The sequence below is a fragment of the Leptonotus elevatus genome, chromosome 15, assembly GCF_054856555.1.
Source record: "Leptonotus elevatus isolate MCC_2025b chromosome 15, RoL_Lele_1.0, whole genome shotgun sequence".
NCBI lineage: Eukaryota > Metazoa > Chordata > Actinopteri > Syngnathiformes > Syngnathidae > Leptonotus > Leptonotus elevatus.
The window spans coordinates 14744162-14766874 of NC_141253.1; the positions used below are offsets into that span (position 1 = coordinate 14744162).

The 22713-nt window shown below is 37.6% G+C and overlaps 1 protein-coding gene across 4 annotated transcripts in view; it reads right to left on the minus strand.

Annotated features, from left to right (window-relative positions):
* Window positions 1-22713, minus strand: part of wdr7 (WD repeat domain 7) — a 76104-nt gene that overhangs the window by 37755 nt on the left and 15636 nt on the right. For 2 of the 4 annotated variants that reach the window (XM_086096710.1, XM_086096709.1), the window contains exons 16-22: window positions 19264-19497; window positions 18289-18582; window positions 16974-17170; window positions 14044-14141; window positions 10613-10753; window positions 6980-7098; window positions 4684-4807 (exon numbers count right to left, since the gene is read on the minus strand). In XM_086096710.1, coding sequence (XP_085952836.1) covers window positions 4684-4807; window positions 6980-7098; window positions 10613-10753; window positions 14044-14141; window positions 16974-17170; window positions 18289-18582; window positions 19264-19497 — 1207 coding nt within the window. The remainder of the gene's footprint in view (window positions 1-4683; window positions 4808-6979; window positions 7099-10612; window positions 10754-14043; window positions 14142-16973; window positions 17171-18288; window positions 18583-19263; window positions 19498-22713) is intronic. The other 2 variants (XM_086096712.1, XM_086096711.1) reach the window with 1 other exon arrangement.

Genomic DNA, 22713 nt, shown 5'->3' on the forward strand with positions numbered 1-22713 from the left:
GTTATCAAGAGAATTAATAGAAAACACACACCAGTACAAAAACACATACTATACTTAGTGCCTTCATTACACCCTTATCGCTCCATTGCCAATTAACAGGGCTTTTCATTAGCCAGGCTAATGAATAATTATTCCCTAATGAATGGAGTGACAAAATGTAATTGAACTGATGTTGGGCTAATCTCTGGTTAAACAGATTAATTAATGTAATCCACACAGACACTCCCAACACAGCATGCAAGAAAACAGGCACCATTCCTGTATGTTAATTTGAGCAAAATGAGACAAAGACGATAGGTAAGTATAAATAAGAAAACTAATGCAACACAATTGTGTTATCTCACCCAATAGAAAACAACATTGCCATAATTAGAGCCAAAGAAACGATGCCTGTAACAATATTACTACATCATCTTGACGTGATCACATTATATGCATTAATATAAAAACAATTACAGTACACCATTTTTTAAAATTAGAGTTATTCGTCCATGTTAAGATTCTGCTTCATGTTCCAATTAACCCGCTGACACAGTGCTGACTATTCTTCATTATGACTCTCTGCAAAGCTTTATATTTAAGATGACAATAGACTGACAGAAAGCTGATACACAGCCCTTGGTGCATACATTTAAGTGATAAAAATGTAATTGGACTTAATTAAAACCCAATTGTTTCAGTGTGATGGATATGAAGGCAGGGCAATGCTTTAGCATTAACAGAACACTCGCTGAATTCAATTAGATGGACTGATCTTTACAGACATGAAACACATGGTACATAGCATGCACACCAGTCACAATAATCCTGAACAATGCCAGAGAAATCTAGTTGCCCATTTTAGGGTTTACCGTAGTTTACAAAAGTAAAAATGGACAGAAGCAGTGGTGAACCGTGAACTCTGTAAACATGCCCAACAAAATGGACGCGCTTCTCCTCCTCACAAGGGCCAACAAAGACTTTCACATGCTGTTGTACTCTGCGTCACGGAAACATGGCTCAGTGAATGCATCCTAGATGTCGCGCTACACCTCCCCGGTTTCCAACTTCATTGCGTGGAGCAGGTCACAGAGCTATCGGGGAAATCAAAGAGCAGCAGAACATGCTTCTATATAAACGGCAAATCAAGACATACTACAGCCCGGATTTGGAGTAGCTATTTATGAAATGCAAGTCATTTTATTCACCGTGAAGGTTTTCTTTCTTCATTCTTGCCGGTGTTTACGTCTCACCAGAAGCTAACATGAACAGACTTCAAGCATTGGCCGTCCAAGTAAACGAACATGAACAAATGCACCCGGATTCACCCCTCATAATCCTAGGGGACTTCAATAGAGTCAAACTTAACCATTAACTTCCTAGGTATAAGCAGCACATTGATTGTCCCACCAGGGAAGGCAACATTTTGGATCACTGTTACACAACACTGAAAGACTCATGCTTCTGTTGCCCGTGCAACATTGGGTTTATCTGATCACTGTTTAATCCACTTGATTCTAACAAACAAACACAAAATCTAATGTACTAAACCTGCAGTGAAAACACTGACTATGTGAACCAATGAGGCAATGCTGGCACTACAGGACTGTTTGGACTGCACTGACTGGAAGTTTTTGAAACTTCAGCTGGCAGCTTGGACGAATATACGGACACTGTAATATCATACATTAGTTTTAGTGAGGATATGTGTCAGACAACTCAGGAAGGCTAAAGACGATGCCTTTTACAAACATCTTTACCAGATAAAAATGCACGAAGCGCCTCTCACTGTTCAATATCCAACAAGGAAACGGTGAGTGATTCTGCGCGAACAGAATGAATTGCAGCGGCCATTCGTTTATGTTAGGTTTGTTTGTTCCCCCGGCATCTATGCTTCCTGGTTTCGTCACAGCTGCATGTCCTGCCCTAAACAACGCCTGATTGGTCCAACCTAAAAAAAGGTCAGCGTGAGCAGTACAAGATGTATTCTCGTATTTGTGAACAAATACTGCGAGAATTCAACTTGCTGGCAAGATTACTTCCTCAGAGGCGTTGCTAAGGAGAATTCTGCATCGACCAACTGGGCCAGGTCCTGAGGACCAGTTCCCATAGGAGTCTACCTGCAGCGGCGCTTCAACTCATTGCATGGACTCTCATGTACTTTTATTTAACATTGCATGACACCCAAACGGCATCCATTGCCGCCTGGTCATCTTGGAAGGGAGATACCTCCCCATCTGTGATCCCTTTTCAAGGTTTCTCCAAATCTCCCTCAAATGGAGTTTTGATTTTGAGTTTTTCCTTACCCGGTTGGGGGCTTTTTGATCAGGGGATGTCGCTAATCTTTGTCAACTGTGGACTTGTGAACCCCTTTAAGACTCTTTTGTGATAATGGCACTTATTCAAAGTTTACGGAAAGACACTTTGCTGGTATCTTCAGCAAGAGGATTTAATTCACCTGATATACAGAACCACTTGCCACTGGGACTTCCACACCATTACTTTTCACATCGTTACAAAACGCATTCAACCAGGTCTATGATCTATAAGTCGGCTGCTGGAGAATGAAAGAGTTGCAACCCGCTGTGGGAGAAAGAAGAGGGGGATGCTCGGTAGAACGGAGGATTGAAGGTAGGAGGGGTTTTGGATGGATGGGAGGGGAGAGGGAGAAGACAGGATTCTAGCCTGCTCCAAGGTCAAGCTTGTCATGTCAGCCATGACACATAGCTCCCAGCATGCCTTGTTAACCTCCGGGACCTTTTCCTCCTACTCTATTGTGTTTGTTGCTCTCTCTTCCTCTATTCAAAACACATATTTCCTTTCCTGTAAAATTATAGCGAACAAATTCCACTTAATTGTGGAAATATAGCTAATTAGTTATCTTGACTCATCTTATTCATTTTTTAAAACCAATTAGCTTTTTTAATTACTCAAACTACTGGACACATAAAAGGGGGACAAAAGATTGATCGCCAAGAGCAGCAGGTGAACAAAATTGGGGAAAACAGATTTGAAACGTTCAAAAAGAAAGGGTCTGGTGATCACTATTCAGTGATCAAAGAAACATCTGGCACAGACATTTCTAAGGGCCAAATTGTATGTGTGCATGAGCGTGTAGGTGTGAATAATCCTTGGTGATTTCACTTAATGAAGTGAGTGGTTTATTTGAGGTTAAATCCTTCCCTTGCTCCACCTCTCCAGGGCTTCCATTCCATATTCTCTCCTCCGCCTGCAGTGCCAGAAGCCATGCACCTTGAAGATTATTAAACCTTTATATGTGATGTATTGTATTAAAAAAATAACTCCTCCTATGCTCATAAAAACAAGTACTTTGAGGTCAAAAATGAATCGGAGAGATATTGTGACTGTTATCATTGTGTAAAAACTTTGTAATATTCATGGGGTTGGTTGCAATGGATGCTGCAATAGCGGGAAATTGGCATAACACAATCTCATTAACATTTCCTCTGTACTAAAAGCTAATGGATGAGTACGGGTGTTTTGCTTCAAACATCAGCCATGCACTGCCAAGGTGGTGAAACTGAAACTGAAAGAAGATAAAGGAGAAAGGGAAAGAGCTAGGGGAGTGCGGTAGATTACAAATCTTGCGTCAACAGTGCCAGAAAACTGCCAATCTATGATGTTATACTCATCTCATACATTAAGGAGATGCATGAATATCAAAAAGTGATGCAAAACTAAATATTGGGAGTTTAAATAGACGGCTGCGTGACTTGACTTGGTCATGATAACCCAGATTTCCAGGACCAGGAGAACCCACCTTTTTTTTTTTGAGTCTCTCAGTCTTGTTGTGCTGTGCATAGATCAAATTCAGTGACCCTATAACCTCACTCTATCTTGCCCTGTGTGTTCCCTCCCCCATCTGTCCTCCCTCTTCCCCTGGGGTCACCCGTCCATCACTTCCCTACCTCCCCCGCCTGCGGTACTGCTGTGGTAACACAACACTGACCGGTACCCATTTCCATGGCAACTGTTCCCCTGAGAACGCCCCCAGCATCATCTGCAACTACAAGGCAACTCCTGGAAACAGATTCACATACAGTACAGACATGGTATTTTTAGAAGGCTGTTTCTAGTAAAAGACGGTGGAGATCAACCTTTCTTCCCATGGTAAGGTCCAACTAATAATAGGCAGAGGAGGAGAGTAGGGAAAGCATAGGGAAGCCGAGAGAAAGAAACAGCTGGATAGCGAAAGCGCAACAGAAAGGCAATGCTACTGATACAGTCGTCACCAATAAAAATAAAACCAATCACAAAAATACCAATCTTATGAAAATTTAGCAAAATTGCATTGTTCGCGTAACTTAGTTGCATCATGTCCACATGCATTCATCACATCCAGACTGGATTACTGCTATATGGCTCCTCCTCCAAAGCCCTCCATAAACTTCAGTCCATCCGGAACTCTTTTCCAACCACAAAGGACCAGGTACAGAACCCGGGGGGAGGGGGAAAGATTTCGCCATTGCTGCCGTATCCCCCTGGAACTCACTTCCGAAACACATCCGCAACTGCACAGACCTAGATATCTTTAAATGATAACTCAAACTTGCGCAAACTCACCTTAAACGCTCTAACATTTTAATTATCTTGCTTGCTTGTTATGATATGTAAAGTGACTTTTAGCACTCTGAAAACATAGGTATCTTTATCATGAATGCCTTGTGATGTCTGAGTACTTACGGGAGCTGACTGTGTCCACATATTGAGGCAGGTAAGGAGCCCACAAATCAATGGTGTCCTTACGTCCTGATTGGCCGATCCTTCTCAACTCAGCCAGCAGTAAAGCTTGTGCTGCTTCACGCACCTATGTAAAAGCACAGTGGCTTCAGTTAGTGTCAAGATTGACGCACCGGCATTCTTTACGTTTCTGCAAAGGTGTGGAACCTTGGGTTATGAACTTCATTTAACTTATTTTGTTCCTTGACAAAGGTTTGTAAGCCAAAACCATTTACATGAAAGGAAGAGCAACAAACCCGTTCCAAGCATAAAACTTAGTTATGTACTTGTTTAATAAATTTTAACACTAAAAAACAAAATAACTATTTATTGCTCATTAAGTGCAGCTAAGGAGGGCAAAAGGAGGAGGACTACTACAATTCCTCCATTGAAGAAGAGTCTTCTTCCATAATAGCCTAAAGAAATTCTGACACAGGTGTTTTTTATTATCCTTTCTTTTCTTCTTATTGGTTGATTTTAGAATTTCGATCCTGGGAAACATTTCAGAAAGTGAGTTGTCATGTCAGTTGAAAAGATTAATTGATCTGTCTTTCTGGTTGCCAGACTCACTCGACATGTATTATGCACGGAGCCAATGTTGGTTATGCAGCGCGTGAAGAAGCATAGCATAGGTCCATCCGCTCATCCATGCTAAGCTCATTCATGCTAAGCTCATTCATATACCAAAAATTAGGGCTGGGTGATATGGCCCAAAAATAAAATCTCGATTTTTACAGACATTCAGGACGATTACGATTTTAATCTAATAAACCCAACAAACATTTATCTAAAAGTTTCATTAATTCAAAAATAATTCCTGTGCAAAATGTTCAGACAACAATAATGTATACTGATTCTAAATTAACATAAACTTAACATTCATAGTTTTTTTCTTAAATGCCACAGTTAAGTAGTTGGTAGCTATTGTAAACATTTCTTGTAAAGCACCTATCCAGCATTTTGCCACTTGTGCAAAATTACAACTTACAAAAACATTTGAATGTAACAACATAAGAACAACAGCTTTTAATAATCCAAAAGACAAAATTAGATTTCACGATTTAGCAAATTTTCAACAATTCGATTTTTAAAATGACGATGTATCGAATTAATTCGATTTATTGCCCAGCCCTACCGAAAATAGTACATAAATATAGCTAATTTACTTGTGGAAATTTTGTGTCACACGAATTGTTCGTAAAAACTGTCGTTAATCACCCAAGGTTCCATTGTATATCATATACATATTTTAAAAGTTGTTAGAAGTTATAGTCTTTGGTCCAAGTGGTCCATTATATCCTGCTGACTTTGGCCCTGTGGGGCCCTATGTAAAGTCAACAGTCTTAACTGGGTGTTAAAATGGACCGTGGTTTTAAATTGGACCTGCAAATTGGTGCTGTTGTCAAATCCATAATTTTCCATTTTAGGCAGCCAGCTAGAGTTAAGAAGACTCTTTTTTTAAGCAGCATTTAGAAACGGTAATCCATGCCTTTGGTATAGCTTGGCTGGATTACTGTAAATGCACTTTATCTTTGAGTCAGCCAGTCCTCCCCCAAGCGTCTCCAGTTGGTCCAAAAGGCTGCTGCTCTCCTCCTAACTGGTGCTCATCGGAGGGAGTACATAACCCCAATTCTGGCCTCTATTCACTGGCTGTCTGTGAAATTTAGAGTTTATTTTAAGATTTGTCTTCAAATCGCTAAAATGGTCTTTCCTCACCTTACCTCTCTGAGCTCCTCCAAACCTGCCAGGTGCCTCAGGTCAGCGGAGCAGACAACTGGAGGTACCGAGGACTAAGCGTAGGCTCAGAGGGGATCGAGCCCTTTCAGTTGCCGGTCCAACCCTTTGTACTGACCTTACGCTAAATATTAGGCAATTTCCCACACTATCCACTTTTAAAGCCCGTTTTACAACATATCTTTATTCTTTGGCTTTTGACTCATCAGCATGAGATTCAGTATTGTTTCAAGTGTTTTATGGTGCCTGCTTATGTTATTAATTTATTGATCAATATTTTACTTGCCGGTATTCACTTATCTACTTCTTGTGTTATGATTTTTTTAATTTTATGTACCTATTTACTTATCTACTTAAGATATTTATTTATTTATCTACTTTGTGTTATTTTTGTTTTACCTGTCTTACTGCATGACTGATTTGTATTCCCTGTACAGCACGTTGTATGCAGCGATGGTTGTTTTAAAGTGTTTTATAAATAAAGTTGAGTTGAGTTAGTATTTTTGTTTAAAACTGAGTGTTTTACCTCCAGACAGCGGTCCTGCCATCTCCTTGCCAGCATCTCTAGTAATGGGGGTCTAAACTTATCCAGGCCCAAGAGGTCAGGGAGCATAACACAGTGCATTGCTGCCAGCTGGCTCCAACCTGCAAATACACACAAGCTAATTTCATGGAATTTGTACTGGCTGGCGTAAGAAAAAAATAAAAATAAATAAACATGACATCAAATAAACAAAACTCTGCTTGCAAAGACTCGTAGTTCATGCATTGTCTTGTCTAGTGTAAGACAAGACAGATTAGACGGTTAAACTGACCAGATACTTGAAAAACACCAAACAGAATTACATTTTGATTGAAAATGTAATTTCTTCTAAACATTTTTGCAACATCTCCACAATAATGAGATTTTCTTAAGTTGCCCCATTGTGAGAAACATGACAATGATGATGGTCCCACAGGCTTGCAAGACATCCTAATTTTAAAATTCTACAATTAAAAACAGGTACAGTTCACAATGAGGGATTCAAACAATACGGCAGTACGGTGAGGGTTTTGATCTTAGTGACTCAGATGTACAATGTGCTTTATGAAGCGTAACAACCAAACAGACAGAAAACATTTTTGATTATTAACACTAGTCTTTTACTTGAAAATGAATAACATCATTTACTGGAAGTGGATATGTGAAACAAATTTGACTCAAATATAAACCTCTCAAACCAACGATCACAAGAGTTCAATTCTGCCCCAGTCTTTGTCCAGATCTACTTACAAAGCTAAAAAGCTTTATGAATATGAAAGGTATCACTGATACTGAACATTAACAAAGTGCCTTATTCATCCACATATATTTTTCCAATATATGTTTTCAGGAGATTTTGCTTGTGCTTGTTTGATGTGAATGTTGAATGATTCACAAAGCAAAGAAATCAACGCATTTTGATTTAATTTCTTTGTCAGGAACACCAATGTAAACTTACCTCCACTGCATAAATACACACAAAGGCTAATTTGTTGGTAAAAGGACGTTGCCAACTGTTTTTTTTTTGTGTTGTTCCAATACCGTTTTGTGGCCCCCGATACCCACAACAACCCAGTTTTGCAGTATCGGCCGATGCCGATACCGATACCGTTCCGATACCTGGGTTGTTGTTTTTTTCAACATGAAAAAGCTGCCCTGCCATTGGTTCAGAGCATTTAAGGGCCAATAGGATATCCTAGCTTGGCATGCAGTGAACACGTCACACATCAATGAATGTTGGGCACAAGTAAAACACAAGATGCTGCATCCAAAGTCCTATATTAGCGTCGGAAATAATTGTATTGGCATGTTACTTGTTAGTACTTGCAGATGCCACTGTTTTTATGCAGTATCGGGGCCTCCGGTATCGGAACGACACAATTTTTTTTTTTTTTATGAAAGTGGAAGTTCTCTATACAAAGGTTGAGAGTGTTGAATGACTCTCAATTGGAAATATATGTACCCACCTACCTGCCTACAAACTATTTAGATAAAATCACTTGAGACAGAATTCTTTTTTAAATAATGCATACAGTGGACCCCTGCATACATGCAGTTTGGCACCCGCTGAGTAACGTATTTTTTTCCTGTATTTTAAAAATATATAAATATAAAAATAAAAATAAATAGTGTATAGCATGCAAGCATATCCCCACTTAGTCAATCTTTTTTTGGGGATGATAAAAAAAATAAAAAATAAATGTGTTTTTGTTCTTCCCAATTCAATTATTATGGGTGTAAATTTTTTTACGGATATATCCGGTCCCCATCCCCTCGAATAGTGGAGTTTCACTATATGTATTGTATCACACACAAATGCTTAAATAAAGAAACTAACCACCAAATAAAATAACCAAGTTATTAAATGTCAATCTATTTCACTTAACAGTTTGTTTAAAAAAAAAAAAAAAAGACATTGGCTTGTTGCGTGTTGATATGAGCTTAAGTCAGGATCATAAATATTGGGACATTGATACAATTCTCATATTTTTTACTTAAACACCACCACAATTGATTTAGCATTAAATGAACAAGATGTGCTTTAATTGCCGACTTTTCTTAAATTTGAGGTTGTTTACATCCAATTCAGGTAAGTCACAACATCAAATTTTCCCTTTTTAAAGTGTCGTTGCAAATCCTCTGCAGTCAATTACAGTCTGAAGTCTGGAATGCATAGAGATCACCAGATGCTGAATTTCATCCCTGGTGATGCTCTGCCAGGCCTCTACTGTAAGCGAAATGCAGGCACAATCGGATTCAGGTTAGGTGATTGACTTGGCCATTGCATAACATTCCACTGCCCTCAGTGTCTGTGCTATGGCATTTCTGTCACCTGACTTCCCACATGTGCTAGTCTTTTGAGTTCTATTATGTTTTAAGAAGTTGCAACGAGCTGAGGTCTTTTTGTTCAAAATGCCACAATGTGACCCAATACTTACGGAGCAAACTGTATTTCTATGGCCGGTAGTTGTGCTAATATCCTTCATAGGGTGATAGTCAGGAAATGTTCTCAAACTTTTGCCAATGTAAATTTTGTCTGCACAACTATGATGCATTTCACGGCAAAGTTTATGGTGCTTGCAATGTATGTGGCATTTATAATCTGTCTGAATCAGAAACATCTCGTCATTGGTTGGTCTGTGGAAAATGTTCACGGTTAGAGTACCAACAAAACACCTCATGTTGGGAGGTTTTAAGATTGTCTGCTATTACCAAAATTTGAAAACCCAGAGGTTACTTCAGATAATACAAAAAAAAGACGATTAAACATTTTCAAATACCGGAGAGCACATTCATTGGGTTGATTGAGCAGTATCTTGCCCATGTCAAAGAAGCACCGATTAAGGAAAATGATGCCGTACTAAAAAGCTTAGATTGCCAAGTGAGTCTACAATTAATGAATTACCTCTGCTGACACTGTCTAGTCAAAATAACAAGCATGCAAACGGAGCAAAAAGCAGCAGAAAAACTCAAACATGCGAAAGAGAGAAATATCACTGTACAACAGGACACTGCACATGACACACAACTAGACATAACAAAATACAAGTCAACAGGGACAATGGTCAATGCACTCTCAAATGAATCATTTCAAGGCAGCTTTGGTTGTTTGCAAGTTCCAAAATTCGAGGAACTTGAAAACAATAGCTTAAATGATTTGAACTACGTATTAATATTGTAGATCACTGTTCAACTGAGTGAAGTGAAAGTGAATTGAACACACCTAAGACAGACAAACACAATAGACATACGGTGCTGTAGACACAAACAAAGATTAAGACAAGGGGCAAACGGCTGACATGGACACTCGAGAAAAGCAGGAGAAGCATGGTAAAGTTAAGATTGAGGCAAGAGAAGCAAATACATGAACTGTAATAAACGGATGGAAACTTACTCTGGGGATGTCAGTAACTAATGGCTTGATGACAGTTAAATCTAAATTAAACCAAATATAACATGACGTGATAATTTTAAGAACTAGAACTACATATGGGGGACACTACAAATGTCAAAAAAAGAACAGAAAGGAGCGGACAATATAGGAAGGGAAGAAGAAGATCTCCAAGGATAAGTGGGTGAATAAAGAACAGGGCTATACGATTTCCTGTAAGCTGTACCCATCAGTTCAGTCAGTACCTTCATTGACTGAGGGGATGCTATGAGAAGCAGGACCAGGGCTGGGGGAGCTAGGGGCCCTCTGAGGAAGAACCCCAGGGGCCCCCAGGGGCCCAGTAGCGGTAGCAGAAACGTTGGTGCTGGCTGTGGTGGCTACCGCAGCTTGTAAAAGGAAGAAAATGAGAAAAAAGTAAAGCGTGAAGGAAGATGTTAGAAAGCTGTTAACTTTATGCACACACACAGAGAACATAGAGCAGTGCTTCCAACAGGGTTAAGAATCACTGATAGAGGGGGGAGAGAAGAAGTCAAGTAGTAGGGAAGAACATTTTACACTCAATTACAAAATAACAGCAAAGAATAAAAGCAAGCAAATTATATAACCATTTAACAGAAAATCTGTTGATCCGGTCTGGAAAAAAAGATACATTGAATTACATAACTCATACTTGATATGGAAGTACAAAGCAAGGTGCAGAGCAGACAGGTTCCAGAAGGTTTGAAGATCATTACTTATAGAAATCTTGATTATATGATTAACTTCTTCATCTTGAACATTTGACGAAATACAGTAATATGACATTACCATAACCATAGTGTACAATTTCCTATGTAGGGGAGCAGTAGCAAGATAAGTTCACATAAGTCACAAAAGTAGATAACAAATGACTTTACCACAAGCACTTTGACAAGAGATAAAAAATACCGTGTTACTTTGGAGACCAGGACTGAAAAAAATCTGAACAAGTCAAAGCAAGCCTGTGAAAATCCTCGTTAACAGGACAAACGTTTCAGACTGGCACTAGCATTTGATTGACACCTAGAACTCGAATCAAGAAAACATCACTGTGGATTTATAATATTTTTGAATTACAATATTTTTTTAAAAGATCATCACAAACAGCCCTTATATGTTTAATTGATGAGTTGATTTTGTTTTCACATAGTGCCAGCTATAAAAATCATGTTTCATGTAATAGAATTTATAAAACAAAAACAACACATTCAGTTAATTTCAGTTCTGTGTGATGAACAGTAATTACTGCAGGTTAATGTTTGTCAATTAAAAAAACAAAAACTGAATAACTTACTCTTGATGTGTCCAGCCAGAAGCAGTCCAACCAAACATCGTCAAAACAGTAAAATAAATATTTTACAGCATTACAGCCGTTATGAGGTAGCTTTGAGTGATTTCTGTAACAAAATATGTAGAATCCCAAACAGCTAACAGCTCTAAACGCAAGGGGGCTGAATACCAAAAACACACCACACTTTTTCAAATTTGTATTTTTTTATAATTTTAAACTATGGATCGTTTTCTTACCACTTTACAATTAAGTGCTCTTTGTTTTGGTATATCCCATAAAATCTCAATAAACAACATTTAATTTTATCGATGTAAGTTAGCAAAATGTGAAAAAAGGTTAAGATTTATGGATACTTTTCAAGGTGTTGTAAATCCACAACACTACTAACTTTATGTATTATATTATTATTATTTATTTAATTACTGTAATATAAACACAATGTGCTTAACAGCTAAATGCAACATTTTGTTTGTAATCCTGCCATAGTTATCTTAAAAAATAAACGGCAAAGAGACAAAGGGGAACATTTTTACTGTAATAGAGAAAAAGTAAGAAAATAACTATAGGAACATGGAAAGCTGCACATATTAACATAATAGATCAAATGAAAGTGCAGTGAGAGAAACCAAAGGCATTATTGCTTGTGGTGCAGGTTTTTTTCCCCCCTCCAGAGCAGGCAGCAGGCTGAAGCCATGCAGGACAACATTGGTAATAAATACAAGAAACAAAGACAATGAAATAAACCGACAAATACAGTGAGGACAACTAACAGTAGTGGTCAGCAGTTAACCAGCACTAGTGGGGAGAATATATTTTTAAATGTAACTATTTTAACAACTGTCCAATTGTCTGATGACCTGGACATTACAAACAATTATTTAAGACATTCATTAAAGTAGTGCTATACTTATCCAAACTTTCAAAACAAAAATAGTGCTTGCCTAATACACCAGTCAATAACATGGATAAGGAAAGCACAAGACTATCTTAATTTATGTAAACCATAAAAATAATTTTAAGCTAATGTGACGTATTTATTTTTGCCAATCTACTTGTCGTCTCATTATTTACCGCATCTCCACAACGTGATAATGTCAGTATGCGACAGTGACAGCAAAATGTCTGCTGCGGCGTAGATGCTTGAACTGACAATTGCTGCATCACTACCACCTACTGATTGTTGGGTATTCCTTGCTTAACCTTTTGCAATCAGGACAAGTCTTGAAGAAAATGTTTTCGAATAAGTACGTTCAAGGAATAGGTACAACATATAAATATTAATTTCAAGAAGTATAGAGAAAAAAATACTGCTCTTTGCTTATCTCGTGTGTTAACAGTATTTTAGGGGTCTGCATTTTTTTTCCACAGGGAGATTGTGAGCTGCTATCAGTGCACAACACACACACCTGGTTTGTTGTAGACTGTCTGAGCAGAGTTCATTGCCAAGTAGTCCCTCTGAATAGGCATGAATAGGAGCGTGGCGTGAATCAGTCCACGTGCTTATCACGCTTCACACCCATTAGAGCATGACAATAGCACAAAACCCCCCATTCCCTCCCACCGAGAACACAAGTGTGCCATCCAAGGCAAGTGTGTGTGTATAAACAAATGTGCAGGTATTGTGCTTGATAAGTGTGCGCGTGTGTACAGCAGATGGTGACAGATGGTGACAATGTTGCCTACAGTGAACCTGAACAACTTTCAGGACTTCTTTCAGTTGCAAAATCAATGTATTTGAGGTAATTTTTGTAATTTTGCCTTTCACTAAAAATATTTTTCTACTTTAAAACAGATTGCAATTATAACAGGAACAAATATTTCTCATTTTTTGTTTGTTTTGTTTCTGGAAGACTTGCCATAATATTTTATGATAGTACAGTATACACATTTACTAAACCTACAAACTTCAATGTGAAATGTTAAAAAATTACATTAGATCTGAACTTTTAAGGCGGGGAAATAGTTTTGATAAATGTTTGATAGTTTGTTGAAGAAATATGACAATTTAGACAAATATGAGATCAATAAAAACATGGTTTTCAAGAAGACTCTCAGAGTTAGTTCATTTTGAGTCGTTTGTTTTTATAGATATAAAAGCATTTGATGCTCAAAAAGACCTTCAAATTAATTTTTAAGAAGGTTGAACTCCAGCTGTTAGACCTCGACCATGTCAAAAATGACAAAAGAGTCCTTTAAAAGACCCACTGAACAAGAAAACACCAGCAGCTTCCCTTCTGTGATATTTTTTTTTAAGTCTCAGTGGGATTTATTGCCAGTAGGCTACATTATGAGCCCCCGCCTCTCTCCCAATGTCCCCGCAGGGCCCCATGGGTGTGTGAAGCAAATGCCCCCTCCTTTTGTAGTTACCTTGTTTGATCTGGGCTTGTAGCGCCGGGTTGGAGGGCTGAGGGGGTGTGGCCGGCATCCTACGAGGAGTCTCCGGGGTTCCTCCTGGTCTGGGAGGCCTGGAGGAGGATCACAAAGACAAGGCATGAAATATTAAAGGAATGGACTGGAGAAAGGTGGAAGAGCACAAAAAACTGACACATGTACGCACACACAAGAAAACACACAAAAGGGCATTTGTATGCCCAAGCTATTGAATTTTTAAATAAGGGCACAATCCTGCATCTGAACATACCAGAGGAAAACTCACTTTTAAACACATACAAATATCCCAACAGATGATTGACAAACAAGGCTGCACAGATAATTTCACTTTTTAAAAGTGATTGAAAAACATTAATCATAATCACAAGTATCGGTGCCAATACCAGCCTTATTTTAAAGGGACATTCAGTGAGTCCTAGCTCCATCTAGTGGTCAAAGAATAGCATTAAAAGCACGCACACTACAGTAGCTCAGAGAGACCACATTTCGCAAGCCTACCACCAATTCTTATTTTGCGCGACCGAACGAGCATCTTGCTAAGCGACGGCGACTTGGCAGGCGAGCGACGCCGAAATACAGAGCGAGCCGGAATTAGCCGGCGCAGCTAACAAGAGTGGCTAGTGGGAGGAGCTAAAAAAAAAAGCTAGGAAAAGATTGCGAGAGCAAAACAGAAGGTGACAAGCGCAATACCACCCGTGCTAACTACATTCGCAAAATTGGCCTTTGGGCGTAGCAGGAAGATGGCAGCGAAACATGGCAACTCTAGTAAGGTGAGACTATAGCCATGTAATATAATTAGTGATTACTAGACCTACTTAAAAAAAAAAAAACGCTTATGCAATACAGCGTATATATATATATTTTTTTCAATTAATGAATATAAGTTCACCACTAGATGGCGCTAGGGATCAAATAATGTCCTTTTAAGACATTGGTACTCATGACAGTGGCCACCCTTTTGTGGCCGTTTTATAATGAGGAACTAGGAATTAGAAGAATAGAAAATTGTCGTTTATTTCATGCAATTTTAAGGAAAAATGCTATATTGGTATATATAGGTCTTTAAAATGATCTGTCATTGTTATTTGGGGGAATTTTATGTACTAGTGGTTTCTGTATTGTACCGGTGACTACCGGTACTTAAAATTTGCATAGCCTGAAAAAAGGTCTGAAAAAACTGATATTGAATATCACAAATCATAATTAATCAATTAATCACAATTCAATATAGTCCTGTGACAAAGAAGATCCAATAAGGATTTGTGAGTCAGCTAAGTTTTCATGTGGACTTGAACAGGAAAAGAAACAGTCACAGCATGCAATGACTGGGTCGCATTGCCTTTAGAAAAATTCTTCCATAATGGAATGTTTGTGTTCATTATACAATGAATGACATTTGAATATGAAGGTAAGATTAGAAGGCTCGGAATTAGAGATCAGATCAGATATATAGACATCACTATTACTGCTCAAGGACCACTAATGATCATCTGAAAATCAGAAGATAATGTAGCCTAATTTCGCATCTATCGTACTGATTAAAATACTTGTTAAGACTCGATCTCTCAGCAGGAGTCAAACAATTGCTCTTTGGTTGTTTCCTTGTCCCAAAAATCAAATACAACAACACTATTTAATATGATTCTTAATGTTCTAATAATAATTATAATATTGCACATGAATGTGCTGCAATTTTTTATAACAAAATAGAATTACCGTATTTACCGCACTATAAGGCGCACCTAATAGCCTTTAATTATCTCAAAAAATGACAGTGTGCCTTATAATCCGATGTGCCTTATATATGGAAAAAAGTTTTTAAATAGGCCATAAATTGAAGGTACACCTTATAATCTGATGCACCTTATAGTGCGAAAAATACGGTAATTCAAACAAAAATTCCACACAAACTCAGTTCAAAAAGTGCACCATTGCTGGACGGAGCTATGCTAACTGTAAGAGGGAAATGAATCTTACTATAGTCATTATGGCAGTACATCCATCCATCCATTCATTTTCCAGACCACTTATCCAAATAGACTAAATTTAGATCACGTCAAGACTTGCTAGTCAAACTACAAATCAAGCTTTGCCTAGAATTTGTGGGGCAGGTGGCTGCATTTTATAAGATAAATCAACACACAGTGTAAATATGATGGCATCATTTTACCTTTCTTTTTGAAATGCCCCCCCCAAAAAAATGGGGGAAAATCATCTATTGTCAATGCAATTTGTAAATAATTAATGGCTGACTAAAAGGAGTAATGCCATATTACAATGACAACCTACCTTTTAAGTCTGCATTACATTGCGTCTGTGTCCTAAATAAAACCTGACTGAGATGAATCCACGGAAATGTCATTAAAATATCATAATTTGAAAAAAGTTTTTTTTCTCCATTTATTTTCATAATTTGTGTTTTTCTCACTGCAGTGTTTTTCTGTGTAGGGCTGATGAAATTGTGAAGTGATGTTACAGCAGCTGGACCACGACCTTTAGCGTTAAATCTTTTATAGCACAATGAGAGATCAAGCAGACCAAATAAACAGCTTCACACAAACTCCACACGGTTGCTGGTATAACTGTGTGTGTGTGTGTGTGTGTGTGTGCGTGCGTGCGTGCGTGCGTGCGTGCGTGCGTGCGTGCGTGTGTGTGTGTGCGTGCGTGTGCGCGCGTGCAACCTCCTCTGTTAGTATACTGTGAATTTGGTGTATTGGTAGGAGTGAAGACATTTTTTTTTCCTTCTACAATTACATCAATGGAGTAGACTGGTTGCCTGGTGGATCTCGATACACCTAATTAACATCCCATGAGGAACCACGCTACCTCTTAGCAACCAGGTACGCAAGATAATGACCAAATACTGGACAGCATGCTTGAGAGCATCTTGACTCTGGGTTGACTACCTGGCCGGTGCCTTCTTCATGTGCTCGCCGACAAAGGTGGCATTGGTCATGCCCATCAGAGTGTTGGCCAGAGAGATGACGGACAGGAGGTGCTGCGTCGTGACCGCCCTTGACACGCCGTATGTCCCCTTGCCAACAATGTCTGACAATGTCAGCTTCCGGCCTGTTGCGAGGGACAACTGTCGCAGTAAAGACTCCTGAAAAATGGAGTGCGATAAATGAACCAAAGACGAGTGATGGTGAGAGCAGATCAAATGTTATTTTATCAGCTACCATGACAACAGAAGACGTAGGGGACCCAGATGACTGGTCAGTACTGACTGGTTTACTGAGTCCCCAGATACGACCCGCCGCCCCCATCCCGATAAAACAAAATTGCACCTTTCAGAGTGGCCTTTTATTGTGGGCAGTCTAAGACACACCTGTGCAGTAATCATGGTGTTTAATCAGCATTTTGATATGGAACACCTGTGAGGTGGGAGGGATAATCTTGGCAAAAGAGAAGTGCTCACTATCACAGGTTTAGACTGGTTTGTGAGCAATATTTGAGAAAAATGGTGATATTGTGTATGTGGAAGAAGTTTTAGATCTTTTGAGTTCATCTCATAAGAAATGGGAATAAAAACAAAAGTATTGCGTTTATATTTTTGTTGAGTATATAATTGGTCATTTTACAATTTCACATTTTCATTTCAACTCAGGACACTTTGTTAATAAAATACAAATACTGTAATTTCTAGAGTATAAGACGCTTTTTTTGCAGAACTGATTCATATTCATATTTGTGGGCTTGGTAAGGTAAGAAAACTTCTCTTTACACCCAAAAATATGTGTCTGGACATAAGAAATCCCATTCGATCAAATTATTATGAAGACTATAGGAAAATAAACTTTAGAAAGGTGCATAGTATATTCAAGCAAGAAATGGTTACACTTTAGACTACACCTCAATAAAGATCGTATTTTACTTATAGAAAATATGGACTCAACTTTTGCAAGACTTACATTTTGAAATTGTTATTTTCATTAGTCCAATCGGGCGGCAGTGCAACCTTAGTGAGGAATTGGATGTACTTTCTACTATTGTTGCAGTTAATTATCACACAGTGTTATGTAAAGTTATTATTAATGAATTCAAATTAATTCAAATTGCAATTCAATAGGATCATTATACAAATGAGGAATAAGCTGCATACATCACTGTTCAAGTTTTTGATCAATTAATTGACTGTTTATGATGTGGTTCAAATTGTTGATTAATTGCATCTGGCAGCAGCACTACTTGGTTGCAAGCAGATCACAGTTTGGGATATACCTTGAAGGTGGGAAGCATGAGGGACATGTGACCTCCTCTGGAGATGAGGCCAAAAGAGATGGGGCAGTGTGGCCTGAGCATGCCAAGTCTCTCCAGACAGATCCCGTCCAGCTGCTCGTTGAGACCCCACGCATGCAAGCAGGACATGAAGAGTTTGGCTGTGTCCATGGTCAGGTTGTACTCCAGAAGACTCAGAGACTTTGACTTCTCCTCTCGCCTCCTCATCTCCTCCTCTTCTTCTTCATCTTCGTCCAGCAGGTGCTCCTTGATGGTCTCCTTCATTGTTTCTTTTACCTGTTTTTAAAACGAGTGTTCAATATGCGATTAACTCATTCACTGCCATTGACAGCTATAGACTTTAAAAATTTCATTTTAACTATTTCTATTAGTTTAACATTTTTTTCCATTTTTGTTAAGAGTATGAAAACCTAGATTTTTTTTGTACATTTAGAACAGATATAAAATTTGTGATTAATCGTGAGTTAACTAGTGAAGTCATGCGATTAATTACGATTAGAAATTTTAATCGCCCGATGCCCCTAATTTTTAATAATCTTTTCTTTTAAACATAATTTAATAATCTTTTTTTTTTAATAAAAGATTATTTAAATATATATTTATTTATTTTTAAAGAAAAGATTATTACAAATTTGGGGCGCCGGGCGATTACAATTTTTAATCGTAATTAATCGCATGACTTCACTAGTTAACTCACGATTAATCAAAAATTTTATATCTGTTCTAAAACAAATTTTAAAAAAATCTAGGTTTTCATAATCTTGTTAACAAAAGTGGGAAAAAATGTTAAACTAATAGAAATTGTACAAATGAATTTTTGACGACTATAGCCGTCAATGGCGGCGAATGAGTTAATTATCAGACTTAGACTTTTGAATGAATGAGTCTCAACACAAAATCTATTAAAATGTTGATTGTTACTAACAATTGTGGATTCCTGCTGTGTTTGTTCCTGACCTGCTTGAAGATCTTGTTGGCCAGGAAAGAGCCTCCCTTGTCAGCCCCAGCCTGGCTTTTCTGCAGCGTCTCAGGGGACACCAGCATGGGATTTGGCCTCTGAGCTTCTTCTGTCAGCAACTGGATGATCACGGCTTCCACGTCAAAGAAAAGCACATGCATGTCAGGGTCCGTGAGGTTGGTCTTCATTGCCTGGACCACCAGTGCATTGTGGGAATATTTGGGCAGGTTTCCCTAAAAAGGAGGAAGAATGTTAAAAAATCTAAAATCAGTAAAATCAAGGAGTTAGTAAGTAAGTGAGACACAGGAGATAAACTTTTTAAAAAGGGTAAGACTATACTGTAGTCATTTTGTTTTAAACCACAAACAAATGATCAATTAAAGAAGAAACCTTTTACATTACATTTTGAGGAGCAATCAAAGCTGACATGATAGACACGCACACACTGATTAGACTTATTTTCCCGCAGAACAGAAAAAAATAGTTAAATCAACAGTCAGCTGTTATGAATGAAAATGTATATATATATTTTTAAATCATACATCTTAGAAAAGCTATTTAGGAAGGGAAAAATAAATAAAAATAAAAATTAAAACGCCATTCTTGTCCTGGTTCTCGTGTCAATTGCCATCGAGTTCCAGTGGATGAACATTGCCACCTAAAGGCAGAGAGCCTCATAACACAATGTTTGGGCTTGTATGACCTTTTTTCCACATTCACCAAAAACCAGACGAAAATCTATTGTGGTATTGCAATAGGGCTGTGAAATTAATCGAAATTCAATTACAATTTCAATGATTACACTCCACAATTACAAAATCAGCATCATCGCAAAAAAATAAGATTATTCATACTCATATTCATATTTGAGTTGTTTAAATGTATAAATTTGCACCTTTTTAATTTTTAAAATAACTAATTTAATACATTTTGTTTCATCCAAAATTAACTTGTATAATTATAGTGTTTGAATGAATTTTATTTGTCTTAAAAAAATGTATTTGTTTTTTACTAAACATTTTCTTGTTTTGTACCCCAAAAAATCATCCTACTGCACAGTGCAAATATTGCACTCCAACTTGAAGTTTTTGCCAACATAAATAAACAAACAAACAAATAAATAAATATTATTATAAATTCAGTTTTGGTCCTAAAGGTACTTAAGTAAATATAGTGTTTCTATTTTTTTTAATTGGTCTTAATATTTTTAGATGCTTAAACATACCAAAAAGTAATCGTTTGAATAATCGTGATTTCAATTATTGCCAAAATAATCATGATTATTATTTTTTCCATAATCAAGCAGCCCTATATTGAAATAATCTATTTTGTGTTACATATCGAAATTTGCAAAATACAATAACTAGTTAACCCTTAAAAAGCTCAATCACAACATACTTAACTCTTAAACACAAAGTTTCCATGCAAATCCTCTTAATAATTTCACATATAAAATGATGTACCACATATCTTTTAAAACTGTATTAAAAGCCTGTATGACATCAATAAATGGATTATTAATTCATAAAGTGATGCTTTCTTATACATTGCAGGAACTTGTAAATCTCCACCTGTGTCACGAAACCCTCTGACCGCTGCATGACTTCTGTTCCTTATGTTTAGGATTTTTTTTTTGTAATCATTCTAATACTGCTATACTCTTTCACTGTTTTTGAGATTTCTCATCTCATGATGCATAAAAGACCAAGAGGTGCATGTTTCAGTTGAAACATGCGTAAATGTGGTTGGGCACAGACAATTCTCTGGACTTTTTCAAGCACCCTCTTGAACACTGCTACTACTGTCCCATAAAAATAAGTACATAAGCAAGCAAGGAAGTAAGCAAGTTTTCAAGTTTTTCATAATTACCAGGATTTTCCTTGATTTATACACACTGGTAAAGTCCAATATGTTTTACTAGTCACTTTGCAGCAGCCACAAAAGAGAATTAGATTTACTATCCTAATTTTTGTGCATTCCAGGTCATTTTATGAAAAGTCAAACAAATACCAGGGTGAAAGAATGACATTTACTGTATTTTCAATTTTCATTGCTGTCAAATTTCAAAATGAATCAAATTTGACCCGAACACTATGTGAGCATTTCGCTGATGTGTTTTTTAGATGACATGCGAAAAGTGCATAGGTGGGACTGAATGAATTACAATAAAATTGTGTAAATAACACGCACCCATGTATAATAAGCCTCATCCAAAATCACACTTCTAGGCAATTTTATTTTTCTTCAATTTTGGGTTCAACTCCCACCAACTCTGTGTCTGATTAACAGATTAACTCAAGTATGCACACTGATTTTGTAGCAATATCATAATCGAGATTTACACATTTTGCTCAACAAAACTACAATTTGACTTACAGATGTATCACCTAATAAATCATGTCCATTTGACAAGCATATCAATCATAAACGGATTATACCCAGAAAAAAAAAATCAGTAATTATAAAAACACATCCATTGATTATATTTTCCCCACTCTGGCAATATTGTACCTCCTACAGACAAAAAGAAAACAAAAACACGGTTCAGCAGAAATGCCAGAGGACAACTCAAAGTCACATATTGACTTCCTTACACCAGCCTAAAAGCTGTGACAGTAAACACAGGTGACGGCTTGCAGCTGACTGGGTGTAGTGTTTGTGTTGATAGTATGACATTTCATGGTCATTATCTTTCATCACACACGGCAGGGGAGCATACATAGCCACACACATGGGGGGGAGGTTGGATGGTTTTGACCCATAATTTTAAAGTTATACCAGACAAATGACCCTGGGGTATGAGAAACAATAACACCAACAAAAAACAACAGTGATGTATTTCTGATTTAGCAAGTCAGGAAAATTGCAGCTGTTGTGCGTTGGCCTTTTCAGAAAAGAGCTGTGATTATGCGGCAATGAGAGGAAAATCCTGGAAGACACCTCCTGTATACACATAATGGAAGGACCATGAAAAAGATGAAACAAAAGGAATATAAAGGACAGCCCAGAAGAAGAAAAAGCATATGCTAAAATGAATTCTGCATAGAATTTAGTGAAAGCAAAGCAAATAAAGAAATGGTTGGTTTTAAAGAACGTGCCTGTCCTGCACAAATACCTCACACTCATTAAACAACACGATGGTCAACTACAATAGGAGTGTATGGGAAGGCCTTTTGACAATTAAGGGTAAAACATATTCCATATTGTTCCGTTTATGTATGTGCGACACTCTAAATACAGTTAGGTCAAAAATAACCCAACTATGGGTAAAAAAATAAATAATGTTTTTAAAAAGGGCCGATCCTCTACTTAGGTCAAATTGACCCAACTTTCTGGGTTTTATACAAAATGACCCAATTTTATGACCCAAGTAAAAGATCTGACCTATATTTGTGAGTTGTTTTTTGCACTATTTTACCCATTTCTTGACTCAAAGTTGGGTCAAACTG